Raw genomic sequence first — 14560 nt, 5'->3', positions numbered from 1 at the left:
ACCCAGAAATAAACCCACAACTATATGGTCAATTAATCTTCAATAAAGTAGGAAAAAGATAGTCTCTTCAATAAATGGTGTTTGGAAAACTGGACAGCAGCATGCAAAAGAAAGAAACTTTCTTACCCCATACACAAAAATAAATTCAAAGTGGATTAAAGACCTAAATTCAAGACCTAAAGCCATAAGAATGTGTGAAGAGAACACACACAGTAACTTCTTGACATCAGCCATAGTAACATCTTTATAGATATGTCTCCTGAGGCCAGAGAAATAAAATCAAAAATAAACTATTGGGATTTATCAAAATAAAAAGCTTCTGCATAGTGAAGGAAACAATAAAAAAAAAAACCTAAAAGGTAACCTATGGAATGGGGAAAGATATTTGCAAATGACATATTCCATAAAGGGTTTGTTTGCAAAATATATAAAGAATTTATAAAACTCAACACCCAAAAAACAAGTCAACTAAAAAATGTACATAAGACATGAACAGACAGTTCCCCCAAAGACGTACAGATGGCAACATACACATGAGAAGATGTTCATCGTCACTTACCATCAGGGAAATACAAATCAAAACTACAATGAGATACTACCTCAAACCTGTCAGAATAGCTAAACACAACACAAGAAACAACAGATGTTGGCAAGGATGTGGAGAAAGGGGAACTCTCTTGCACCGTTGGTGGGAATGAAAACTGGTGCAGCCATTGTGGAAAACAGTATAGAGATTCCTCAAAAAGTTAAAAATACAACTACCCTATGATCCAGCAATCACACTACTTTGAGTATTTACCCAAATAATACAAAAACACAAATTCAAAGGGATGTATGCACCCTATGTTTATTGCAGCATTATTTACAATAGCCATGATATAGAAGCAGCCCAAGTGTCCATCTATTGATGAATGTGTAAAGAAGATGTGGTATGTAAACACAATGGAATAGTATTCAGTCATAGAAAGAATGAAACCTTGCCATTTATAACAACATGGATGGAGTGCAGTGCTAAGTGAAATAACTCAGAGAAAGGCAAATACCGTAAGATTTTACCCATTGAGGAATTTAAGAAACTAAACAAAGGGGGAAAGAGAGAGAGAAAACTAGTCTTAACTATAGAGAACAAACTGATGGTTATCAGAGGGGAGGTGGGTGGAGGATGTGGTTAAATAGAGTGATGAAGGAGTGCACTTTTTGCAATGAGCTCCAGGTGTTGTATGGAAATGTTGAATCACTATATTGTACACCTAAAACTAATATTACATTGTATGTTAACTAACTGGAATCAAAATAAAACCTTGGGGCTCCTGAGTGGCTCAGTTGGCTAAGCGTCTGACTCTTGGTTTCGGCACAGATCACGATCTCATGGTTCTGTGAGTTCAAGCCCCACATCTGGCTCCATGCTGACAGTGCAGAGCCTGCTTGGGATTCTCCGTCTCCCTCTCTCTCTGCCTCCCACCCCCCCTCCCCGCTCGCACTGTCTCTCTTTCTCAAAATAAATAAATAAACTTTAAAAAATAAAACAAAACCTTAAAAAACATAAATAAACTATGTCCACTGTTTAAAAAAAAATAAATTATGTCCACTGTAAAACACAAAACAAAAACAAAAACTAAACCACTATGCATATGTGAGTTACTCTCCCTAGCACTGTGTAAAAATACATAGGAAGAAAATCAGGATTTTTAGTAACAAGTTTTTCCCTACCTCTCTCCACTGCCTGTTTCTCAACCATTTCTCATCTGTCATCAATTAACTTCCATGCATATTGGATTAGCTTCAGTCCATTTCTTCTTCTTCTTGGCCAAGAATGCTATTCTGATCCCTTTTCCAAAATAATCATGTCTTTGTCTTTCATTGTGGCCTTTAAATATTAGCCAATATCATCCTTTATGTCTTTTTCCAAAGATAAAATTCTCCTGCCATTAGGTTAGCCTGGCAGGGCCATTTAACATGCTTACTTTGTTTATTCACAGGGTTTGCTTTTAGTTTAAACCCATGACGTATATATTCCTTTTTGTTCTTCCATTCCATGTTATTTTCACTAACTTGTGACTTACTCTAATTTTTGTTTCTGGAAAGGCATAAGAAGTCTGACTGTAATAGTCTTACACTTTTAAGTTTAAAAATTTATTGTCAATATTTTTATAAATAATTATGGTATTGCCATATAATTAAGCCATCACTCAATACGACTAATATGGATGTGCAAAATGGCATGTCTCTTGTCAACAAGGACCTTCTCTAGGGGCAGAATAAATAGGGAACCAAGTACCTTTTAGAACCCCATGGGCCACCCTGGTGTTGATCCACATATATTTGTTACACCATAATTGTTCATTTCTTTTCCATTTTAAAATAATCTTTATGGCTAGACTTTTTCCATAGTTGGTGTTACTTATCATAAATAAAAATCTATAGTAGAAAAGCCATTTTAAATATCCCTGCTCTGACTTGCTTCTCCCTTCCCCCACTCTGGACACAAATTTGTGCATATACCTACAAACAAACACACATACACACCCATCTTTTGTGACTTGCACAGGGGTTGGATCTGCTGCTCTCAAATATCTGGAGACCTGCAGTGATCTGGGAAAATTCTCCACGCCTCACTAGCTTGGCTTATAATTTAAAGCTATCCTCTATGTTAATGCCTGAATGTCTGTTCCTGGAACAAAGTTCATTTACAAAGGTGAATGGGGCTTACACATGCACACCTTCCTGGTGGCCAGTTGTCTGAAACTTTTCCATCAGTCTAGCCCCATCTGACAAGGGATTTAGGGAATACTAAGTGGCACAGGTTGGAACTGTTTGTTAATTTGTTTATAGCCAATAGGATGGGCAGACAATGAGTATCTCTTCTCTGGGAGACTTCTAAACAGAACTTACTATGATAGAAGGAATCAGGGTTTTGGAATGAAAGCACACAGGTGCAGCTCTAGACTTTGTTTCCAAGTAGACACTGAGACTTGGTTTTTCATAGGAAAACAGGAATAGTTGTAACACTTGACTTCTCTGGGAATTTACAAGCATCAAAGGAGACAATGTACATAAAACGTACTTTATAAACTGTAAAGCAGTTCATAAATGTTGCTTTTCCAAATTTTCTCATTCATAAAACAACCATCTGCCAAAGAACCTTGTTTGAAAGGTACTATCTCATGGGCTTTGATTTATAAAAATATGGTGGTCTTAAGACCATTCCTTTCCTTCCAAGAATGTGGAATTTATGTCATCACAAGGCTTTAAATTGAAAATATCAGCTTTTGATTTTAACTTTAGGAAAACCTCATGTTGGATGAGTCAATGTAACAGAATCAGCTTTTATTGACTCATTTGTTTCCAGTGCAAAAGCTAATTTCTAGGCTTCTTATGAAACAGAATAGGCTTAAGATGTTTTAGCAATAATGAGGTTGGTGGACTTCACCTTAGGGAACTGAGAGACCTTGAGGGTTTAGCCATCCCACTATTTAAGGAAGCAATCTGGCAGCCAACGGAGTCTGAAGTAGCATAATAAAGTTTAGAAACTAAAATTTCCTTTTAACACATGCCAAAGGGTTTAACTATTAAATTTATAACAACAGCATTTCCCAGCCAGGAGCTAAAAATGAACTCTCTCTTTACCTGTCTTCCTCCTTCCTAGAGATTTGAAGTCTTCCCCTTTCCATCATAAAACTCCTTTTGCATTACAAGCAGGAAGCAACTAGCTATATAGAACTCACCAGACCCCTTGTGTTGTCAGTGGCTTAAAACTAAACCACGCAAGGAATAATATTTATGTTTATATGGTGTGTATTCATAGACTTTGAAATTTCTGACATTAATATATTGTATACAATAGGCTTCTAATCCTAAGTAAATATCCCCCTTGGATGTCTGATAGACATCTCAAACTTAAAATACCTCATACTGAACTCTTAAGCTCACCTTATCTCAAAATCTTGCTCTAGTGATAGTAGCCCCCTTATCCAAGCATGACTAATTGGTTCCTTTTAGTTTCTTAGCAGAGAAACCCAGAATCATCCTTGATTATTTGTGTGTGGGGTGAGTGTGTGTGTGTGTGGGGGGGGGGGGGGGGTGAAAGTGTGTGTGTGTGTGTGTGTGTGTGTGTGTGTGTGTGTGTCTAAAAGCTAACCTCAAGAAATCCTACTGGCCCTACCTTCAAAATACATCTAAAATAAGATCACTTCTCATGAGCCCTGTGGGAGCCCCTCATCTCCTCTCGCCTGAATTTTGCATTTGCTTCCAAAATGCTTCACTTGCTTCACCTTTACCCCAGGGCAATCATTCTCAACAGAGCAGCCTTCAAAACCCTTCTAAAATATGTCAGATCATATCACTACTGTGCTGAAAACTCTCCAGTGGCTTTCTCATGTCACTCAGAGGCAAAGCCAAGTTCTTACAATTTCATACCAGTCTTATGGGATCTGGTCCTGTGACCCATCTGACTACATCTCCCCCACATTCCTCCTTATCACTGCAGTCCAGCCACAGGGCCTTTGCATTTGCTGTTCCCACAGCCTGGATTATTTTTCCTCCAGAATTTTATGGCTTGCTTCTTTACCTCCTTCAAGTCTTTGCTTAAATGACACTTTCTCAGTGAGGCCTCCCTGACCATTCTAATAAAGATTACAACGCCTTCCACCCCCACCCGTGTGGGAGGGTCCCCTCCCCAAGGAGAAAACAAAAAAGAAAAAACCTCAAGGCAGCCTGTCTATATGTGTACGTGACAACATCCCTCACAACTTTGTAACATGAGACCACTTAATCAGACTGTTTGTGTGTTACCATATATGGAGACAAAGAAATAGAAAATGTATAAAAAACTACACCACGTGGCATTCGGGGTGCAGTTCTTCTGGTACAAACCCAACTGAGCAGTGCCGGCTCGAATAAAGTTGCTTCCTGGAAAGAAAAGCCTCAGTGTCATGACTCTGTGTGAGAATCCTCCTGTACTCCTAACTCTCCTGCTCATTTTTCCCACAGAGCACTGATCACCATCATGATATGTTTTATTTACTTATTAAAGTTGCCTATCTTTTCCCACTAGAATGTAAGTTCCACAAGACCAGTAATTTTTGACTGACTGACTCACTGATGTATCCCTAGTGCCTAGAATCGAGTCTGGCACATAGTAGGTCTGGCCACCATGTACAACCTCACAGGATGCATACGTAACAAGGCCAGGGCACACTATTTATATGGAAATGGTACCCCCTGGTGTGGTGCAAAATTTCAGCCTCGCAGGACGCAATAAACATCGGTAGCATCAAATAAAACTTGTTTTGCCCTACTATTTTAAGTACACCTCTGTCAATAATCTCTAGAAAAATCGCTAGTATTAAAGGAACACTTGGAGAGTTTATAGACTCACGGACCAAAGGAAGATATTTATAACAGCCCCTGGATTGTGGGTTTAAAACTACCTACACCACCATAAATACTGTTTACTAACTAAACAAAGTATTTTGAATTCCACTGGAGGTGGGCAAATTGGCTATGTTTTGGAACTCTACATAATCACTATTTCCCCACAAGATAATTGAACAGTAAGTGTTATTTTAAGTCATCTTGGAAGAATTCCCAGTTTCACTGCAGGAGAAAAGAGTTTATGTCTTGGGATTTTGTTTTGTTTTCAGAATCAGCACACACGACTGTTCATGCAGCTCTTTTGTCTGGTTGTGATTAAGTTAAGTCCATTACTTCAAAGAAGCTTTGCCATACTTCAGCAGGATTTACTCACTAACCTATCCTATTCTTCACATTTGTAACATTCTCTCCTGGCATGTTTCTTCCTGTTACAGCTGATTACATAAGATTTTATAAATAAATATACCAGCCTCCTCATCTTCCTGTCTGATTAATATAAGAATGTCACAATTCCTTTGGAGCAGCCACTAGTGATGTCATAGCCTTTCCTTATGAGGATGAATTGTCAGGAATCAGAATTTCACTGAGGCCTCCGGGTGAAAGCAAGGAGGAGAGTCTACTGGAAATGTTGCCAACAAGGAGTTAGCAATGCTCTATGAAACATTCTCTGCAGTCACTAGCATGACCTGTCGGCGTCTTACTAATGTGGTTCACCATATTTAAAAAATGAGTTATATATGATAAGGACACCCTTGTTCTTTACCGGTCACCGGAATGATCTGTTTTTCCACTGTTTTCTATTGTTTTGTGTTAAGAGTTTAGTATGGCATAATACTGCCAGAGATCTATGTATTCTTTGAGAGAATTTCAAGTACATTCACATCCTTTTTGTTAAGAGGCACACAATTGTACAGATACTTCTTTCTCTCTCTTCTTCCCATCTGATTAATGTAGGAGACCACGGCCCTCACAACAGTAGTGGAGATGTCATAACCCTTCCTGAGTGTGAGATTATCAAATCCTGAATTCTTTGATGAGGCAGGAGGAAGTGAATGGGAGAGTATCTGGGGAACACTTAGGCAATAGGAGAAAGCAAGTAGCCTTTTGAGCTTTCTCATTGAGAAAAAGGTAGCTGATGGTGCTTTATTGCCAAAGGCTCTGAAGAACAGGATGGTTAAATGTTAGATGAGAAACACTTAACTTTTATTCTGCAGTGTGTTTCTCTTGGGCTGGTGAGGATGGATGGAAAATGTGCACAGTACAAGTCACCCGAATTACCACATTTAGTACTATTTGAACATACTCTGCCCTTACCTATATTATGAACAGTACAGCCTGGGCCTACAGTGTGGATGTGTGCTTACCAGATGACCTTGGCTGGTGTCCTTCCTGTCCACAGCCTCCTTATACGCCACACAGCCACACCCCCATCACAGTAGGTATGGCTTGACCATCATTTCCAGTTTCTATTCCTTGATTATTCTGGAACCCAACCCATTTGTTCAGATAGCTTTCCCAATCTGGGCCCTATGCCAGGCCTTCTTGTAGCTAAGAGGAAGGAGAATAACCTAAGGGTTAAGAGCTTGGGCTTCAGAATCAGTTACACTTGGCTCTCACTAGCTATGTGAATCATTAACTGTCTTTCAAAATAATCTGTATTTTCCTCTTTCCTCTGTATTCATACTCTTCCCTCTGCTGAGAATAATGACTGACACCTTCATCCTCTGGTATTCATTTTTGTATCCTCTGACCATTTTAATGTTTGTTCCAGAGGGAAGCCTATTTATATATTTCTGTTCATTTGGACTGTTATTGTTTTCCTTGGCATGTATTTTAAACAGCTTTACTGGATTTAGTAGATAGAAGCACACCTTCATCTTTCTGTACTCATTGTGGCACTTAGTGTGAGGCACATGTTATTTAATCAATAAAGCTAAAACATTTATGCAGAAGCCTCATGAAAGAATTTAAGTTTCGTCTCATGTTTCCCAACTTTGACAAGGAAAAAACATTGAATCAAATGTGCTTTCTTAGTAACTGGTTGCTGCTGAGTAATTAACCTACTACAGATTCTAAAGATCAGACTGTTTGCATGGACGCTTTCTGTCTATTCTTCTGTGACCAGAAATGTTAGATGAATGGTTCCACAGGGAAATAGTCTCTAGTTGGAGGAGCTCTGTAGGAAACAAAACTAACCAAAGAAGGATGTGAGCACCAGTCTCTAAACTCTGCTTCCTGCATTCTGGCTACTGATGTGTCACATGGAAGGAGAGCTCCATAGTATATTTGCTCTGTGTTTTTGCTAAGGATCCCCTTATATAGACAATAAACAGTAAAACCACTTAGATAATTCATTTGCTCCCTATGTAAATTAACATCTGAACACTGAATTTCAAAGACTTAGTATGGAAAAAAGAATGTCAAATATCTCATGAATGATTTTTATAATGATTGTATATCAAGTTAGAGAAAATATATTATTTAAGTTAATTCACCTTTGCTTTTCATTGTATTAATGTAGCTAGTAGAAAATTTAAAATTACATATGCAGATCACATTTGTGGCCTGCATTATATTTCTCTAATGTATTTTCCATATTCATCAAGAATCAGGATCAGCAGGGGCGTCTGGGTGGCTCAGTCAGTTGAGCATCCAGCTCTTGGTTTCAGCTCAGGTCATGATCCCAGGGTCGTGGGGTTGAGCCCTGTGCTCAGGTCTTAGCATGGAGCCTGCTTAAGATTCTCTCTTTCTCTCTCTCTCTCTCTCTCTCTCTCTCTCTCCATCTCTGCCCTTCTCCCCCACTCACACTCTCTCTCTCTAAAATAAAAAAAATAAAAATTTAAAATCATTTAAAAAATATTAAAATCATTTAAGAATTTGGACCAGCTAAGAGGAAAGGAAAAAGAACTGGTTATAGCTGAACAAATATGAATTACTATTTTCTTATTAAAAATTGAAATTAAATGTGGGTTTTTTCATTGTTTAGTGGTCAGTTTTAATCTTTAAGAAACTATAGCTAACATTTTATATTTAATGAAAAAAAATTCCTCTTTCTAGGTTACTGGTTGGTTCACCTTGGAGTGGTTTTCCTGAGAACCGAATGGGAGACGTGTATAAATGTCCTGTTGATCTGTCCACTGCTACATGTGAAAAACTGAATCTGCAAAGTAAGTGGTAATTAGAAATATGATTTTTTTACAAATAACAAGATCTCATTGTTATAAACCTAAATAAAAAACAATAACAAAATCAATCATAATTCTGTCTTAAAGAAATAGACACAGCTTTTTTTTTTTACCTTTGTATCTTTAGTCATAAGAGGTCCAATTGCATCCAGTCTTTCAATACAGATTGAAGACCTGATTTAACAAGATGCATGGGAAATGTGCTGCCTCGTGGACCATCTAGCCCTAGACTGTGGACCACTTTCCATTAATGTTTCAGATTGTTTTGCTGATTCCTTACAGAAATCTAAGTTTATCCATACCTCTCTCCCTCCTCAAAACAAATTATTAAGTATACACCTGTCAGTACCAGGGTTGCATTTAGAAGTAAGGAGAAATACTCTGTTTCTGGTCTTGACTAAGTAATTGCATTCTAAGAGAAAAAAAAGTCATCATTTTGGATCCTTTGTGTTTGGAATTGCTGTTTTAATTACCCATATCTCAGAGGCTTTCTATTAATGCATAAAGTTATTAAAGGTGCAAGACTAAAAAGCTAACTAAGTCATATTTCCATGCAATATTTCCTGGTGCATCGAAAAAATTACTCAATTCAATCATGCCAAAAAAACCCAGCACTGACAAGTTTTAGAGTTCTGAAGAACTAAAATAGATTAGGAAATCTATGTTAGGGAATCAAGGGAAAGTAGAGATTCAAAAATAGTGATTGGGACTTAGAATCAAGGGCATGTTTCTTATACATCTTTGTATACCTAATTTCTAGCATCATTTCTGGCATAAGATAGGAGTTTAATTAACATGAGGTGGAAGGAACTTCAGTGGTGTCAAATGCTACCAAAGTTGAAGGGTATGAAGACTGAGTACAGATCATTAACTTATTTAAGGAGATAATGGGTGAACTAGATCAGTGCTCTTCCAACATTTTGAACATTCATCTGTATAAGACATATATAATACATATTATAAACATACATTTACATACTATTTATAAAAATAATAAAAATGTACACATTAGCAGTGAATGCTCAAAGGTTTTATTATATAGTTCAAACATTTTATTATATCACCCCCAGTGTACCATATCACCTCTAACATTTGAATACTCATCTCATATATATATATATATGTGTATATATATTTTTAAGTTTATTTATTTAGAGAGACAGCGAGAGAGCTCAGGAGGGGCAGGGAGAGAGGAGAGAGAATCCCAGGCAATCTCTGTACTGTCAGCAGGGAGCCCAATGCAAAGTTCAAACCCATGAACTGTGAGATCATGACCTGAGCTGAAGCCAAGAGTTGGATGCCTAACTGACTGAGCCACACAGGCCCTCCTATACTTTTTATTTTTTAAAAATTATATGCATGCACTGACTTATTATCTTCTTAAATAAAAATAAATTTAAAAGAATAAGCACTGCAATGAGATACCACCTCATACCTGTCAGAATGACTAAAATTAATAACATAGGAAACAACAGATGTTGGCAAGGATGCAGAGAAAGGGGAACCCTCTTACACCATTGGTGGGAATGCAAGCTAGTGCAACCATTCTGGAAAACTGTATGGAAGTTCCTCAGAAAGTTAAAAATAGAACTATCCTATGACCAGAAATTGTACCACTAGGTATTTATCCAAAGGATACAAAAATACTGATTCAAAGGGGTCTATGCACCCTGATGTTTATAGCAGCATTATCAACAATAGCCAAGTTATGGAAAGAGCCCAAATGTTCATCACTGATGAATGGATATGAAGATGTAGTATATATACAATTACAATTACTATTGTACAATTACTCAGCCATCAAAGAGAATGATACCTTGCCATTTGCAATGATGTGGAAGGAGCTAGAGTGTATTATGCTAAGATAAATAAGTCAGTCAGAGAATAACAAATACCATATGATTTTACTCATATGTGGAATTTAAAAAACAAAACAGATGAACATAGGGGAAGAGGTGGGGGGAAACAGAGGAAACAAACCAGGAAACAGACTCTTAACTGTAGAGACAAACTAAGGGTTGATGGAGGGAGGTGGGTGAGGGATGTCTAAATGGGTGATGGGTAGTAAGGAGGGCACTTGTTGGGATGAGCGCTGGGTGTTTTGTATGTAAGTGATGAATCACTAAGTTTTACTCCTAAAACCAATATTACCCTACATGTTAACTAACTAGAATTTAAATAAAAACTTGAAACAAAAAGAATAAGCACTGGGTGTTATATGCAAGTGATGAAACACTAAATTCTACTCCTGAAACTAGAAAAATAATTAATGAATCAAAAAATAAATTTCAAAGAATAAAAACATACACATAGCAGTTCTGTTATCTTCTTTCTGCACTCCAGCAGATCACATTTTGCAAATTTCTTACCGCGACTATGAATCTAATAGTGTTGAGGGGAGAAATGGATCACAAAGAATTTAAGAGCATGTGAGGCATGAACAAGTTCTACAAGTAAAAGTAGCCCTTTGTTTACAGAATTTGAGTAGTGAAGGAGAGTTGGGAAAATGGATGGAGGAGCAGGGTTAAATGAAGATTTTCCTGATAAAAATGAATGATCCTATTTGTAGGGAGAGTAGAAGGAGGTGATGAAAAGGAGTAACTATTTATCAAGAGTAGAATTAACTGGTTGGAATTAACATCACTGGTCCATGGGAAAATCAGTCTTAGAAAGATTGCTCCTTTCTTGAAGACACAAAGGAAAGAGACAACAAGGAGGACTTCCAAGAATGACCTTTAGGTAAAGCTAATAAAATAATGGCCCTGGGTCAAGGAGGGTAAGTTAAAGTTAATGCTGGCTAGTCAGAGATTAGCCAACAAATTTAAACATTATTTAATGTTTAAATAATACTGTTGAGGAGAATTGCAATGTTCCACAGCTCAAGAATGGATACAGTCAGTGGATGATGCCCTAGTTGAGTGGGAGAGAGGAAGTTGGGGATTATTATTTTACATGGCTAGTCTCATCATTTTCTTCTATTTTCTTATTTACCTTATTTATCTTATTTAAATCCAAGTTAGTGGGGGCACCCGGGTGACTCAGTCGGTTGAGTGTCTGACTTCAGCCCAGGTCATGATCTTGCAGTTCGTGAGTGCAAGTCCCGTATCGGTCTTTGGCTGACAGCTCAGAACCTGGAGCCTGCTTTAGATTCTGTGCTTCCTTCTCTCTCTGTGCCCCTCCCCTGCTCACACTCTGTCTCTCTCTCTCTCTCTCTCAAAACTATATAAACATTAAAATCTTTTTTCTAAATCCAAGTTAGTTACTATATAGTGTATTAATAGTTTCAGGAGTAGAATTGAGTAATTCATCACTTAAATACAACATCCAGTGCTCATCCCAACAAATGCCTTCCTTAATGCCCATCACCCATTTGGCCCATTCCCCCACCCAACACTCCTCCAACAACCCCCAGTTTGTTCTCTGTATTTAAGAGTCTCTTATGGTTTGCCTCCCTCTGTGTTTTTAACTTACTTTTCCTTCCCTTCCTCTATGTTAATTTTCTTATTTAAATTCTACATATGAATGAAATCATATGGTATTTGCCTTTCTCTGACTGACTTATTTCACTTATCATAATATATTCCAGTTCTATCCACCTGTTGCAAATGGCAAAATTTCATTCTTTTTGATCACCAAGTAATATTCCAATATATATATACATACATGTATGTATATATATATTTACACACACACACACATATGTATACTACATCTTCTTTACCCATTCATCCGTTGCTGGACATTTGGGCTCTTTCCATAATTTGGCTACTGTTGGTAGTGCTGCTGTAAACATCGGCGTGCATGTGCCCCTTCGAATCAGCATTTTAGTATCCTTTAGATAAATACCTAGTAGGGCAATCGTAGTCATAGGGTAGGTCTATTTTTAATTATTTTAATGTTTACTTATTTTTGAGAGAGAATGAGTGGGAGAGAGGCAGAAAGAGAGGGAGACAGAGGTTCCAAAGCAGGCTCTGTGCTGAGAGCATAGAGCTGGATATGGGACTTAAACTCACAAACCGTGAGATCATGACCTGACAAAGTAAGACACTTAACTGACTGAGCCACTCAGGTGCCCAGTATTTTTAATTTTTTTGAGGAACCTCCATACTCCTTTCCAGAGTGACTACACCACAACCAACATACAAATGGGTTCGCCTTTCTCCGCATCCTCGTCAACATCTGTTGTTTCCTGTGTTGTTAATTTTAGCCATTCTGACAGGCGGGAAGTGGTACCTCATTGTGGTTTTGATTTGTATTTCCCTGATTATGAGTGATTTGAGCATCCTTTCAGAATTTCCTTTTAAAATTCACTCACTACTGCTTTGGGCCAGATTCCACTATATGCCATTTTTATTTTTTTATTTTATTATTTTTTTTAATATATGAAATTTATGGTCAAATTGGTTTCCATACAACACCCAGTGTTCATCCCCAAAGATGCCCTCTTCAATACCCATCACCCATCCTCCCTTCCCTCCCACCCCCCATCAGCCCTCAGTTTGTTCTCAGTTTTTAAGAGTCTCGTATGCTTTGGCTCTCTTCCACTCTAACCTCTTTTTTTCCTTCCCCTCTCCCATGGGTTCCTGTTAAGTTTCTCAGGATCCACATAAGAGTGAAAACATATGGTATCTGTATTTCTCTGTATATATATGCTGTTTTTAAATAACACTTTAGAGATATTTTTTTCTGATCCAGAATAAAGCATTACATGGAGCCATTGTGACCTTGAAAAGAGTGGGGGTTGGCAAATCGGAGACCAAATAGTGTCCTCAGATGTGTTTTGTTTGGCTAGCACTTTGTTTTTAAAAATTTTAAACTTAAATGCCTATAAGTCATGCCCTTTCAGATACCACCCCCAATATCTTACATTCTGTAGCCTCACACATTTAAATGTATGAGCTGCCAGATCACTGAAGGTCCTTCATTTCTCTACATGTGAATATATAACGTGAGTACCTGGATATATGACACTAAACTCAATGCTACATATAAACATGAGTGTGTTTTTTTTAACAACTTTAAATAAATGGCAACGATTTATTCACTTTTTAAAATCTTTTTCTCTGAAAGCTGCCACAAGCATTCCCAATGTTACCGAAATGAAAACCAACATGAGCCTTGGCTTGACACTCACAAGGAACGTAGGAACCGGAGGATTTCTTGTGAGTATTTACCTTTCAAATTCTCATCTGTCTCAAGAAAGTGTGAAGTTAGTGTCTTCTCGCCATCCTACCTATCAAATCAAATCTTGACGTTTAAATATTAGAGTTTGCTTTGGGATAAATCATACCATGTGGATATCCAACGTGACATACCTATCTATTGGTATATAGGCTTATTAAGATACCCAATAAAACCATTGCCATAGAATGTCTTAGAAGAAAGCAGCAAAAAGAACACCAATCCTTTGCCCTTGGAAAGTGTGCTTAGCATTTGTTGATAACAACATAATTCCAGGTCCTGTTTATTCTTCCCATAGGAATTTTAAGATAGGTACTGCTAATTCAGAGAGTGCATTTCCAGGCTGAAGAGTATTTCTGTCTTTAACCATTTGCTATAACCCTTTGGCAAATCTGATATCATTTAAGTCATGTCTTGGTCCCTCATCTTATTTCATGTTAGTGTTTATTCTCATTGAGTTTCTAGAATGCTGTGAGAAAATATTACAAGTCAGTGAAATAGAAATACCTTCTTTAACAAGTGGTTTGGGGACAACTAATTGGTTAATAACTTGTATATCCAAATATACTTTCAAGTGGATTAGAGTTAATATAAAAAACTGGAAGAAAATGAAAATTTTAGAAAATTTATAAGCTTGGAACTAACAGAAGAAATAATATAGGAAATTGTTGAAAAGATTAATTTGACTATATAAAAAAATGAAAACCATCACATGCCAAAAAAAAGTTTTTGAGGCAAATAAAAACCCAATCTTACTAGACATTTCCACCAGCATATAGATGATCCTAGTTATATTTATTGCCCTGTTAAAATAACCATAG

General features: G+C 37.3%; 1 protein-coding gene across 1 annotated transcript in view; it reads left to right on the top strand.

Moving 5' to 3' along the window:
* The window catches only part of ITGA2 (integrin subunit alpha 2), a 114271-nt gene that overhangs the window by 38921 nt on the left and 60790 nt on the right, over window positions 1-14560 (top strand). The window contains exons 3-4 of the mRNA XM_043598708.1: window positions 8431-8540; window positions 13629-13720. Of these exons, the coding sequence (XP_043454643.1) occupies window positions 8431-8540; window positions 13629-13720 (202 nt within the window). The remainder of the gene's footprint in view (window positions 1-8430; window positions 8541-13628; window positions 13721-14560) is intronic.

The sequence above is a fragment of the Prionailurus bengalensis genome, chromosome A1 (assembly GCF_016509475.1).
Source record: "Prionailurus bengalensis isolate Pbe53 chromosome A1, Fcat_Pben_1.1_paternal_pri, whole genome shotgun sequence".
Taxonomy (NCBI): Eukaryota; Metazoa; Chordata; class Mammalia; order Carnivora; family Felidae; genus Prionailurus; species Prionailurus bengalensis.
This window is presented reverse-complemented; position numbering and strand designations above follow the sequence as displayed.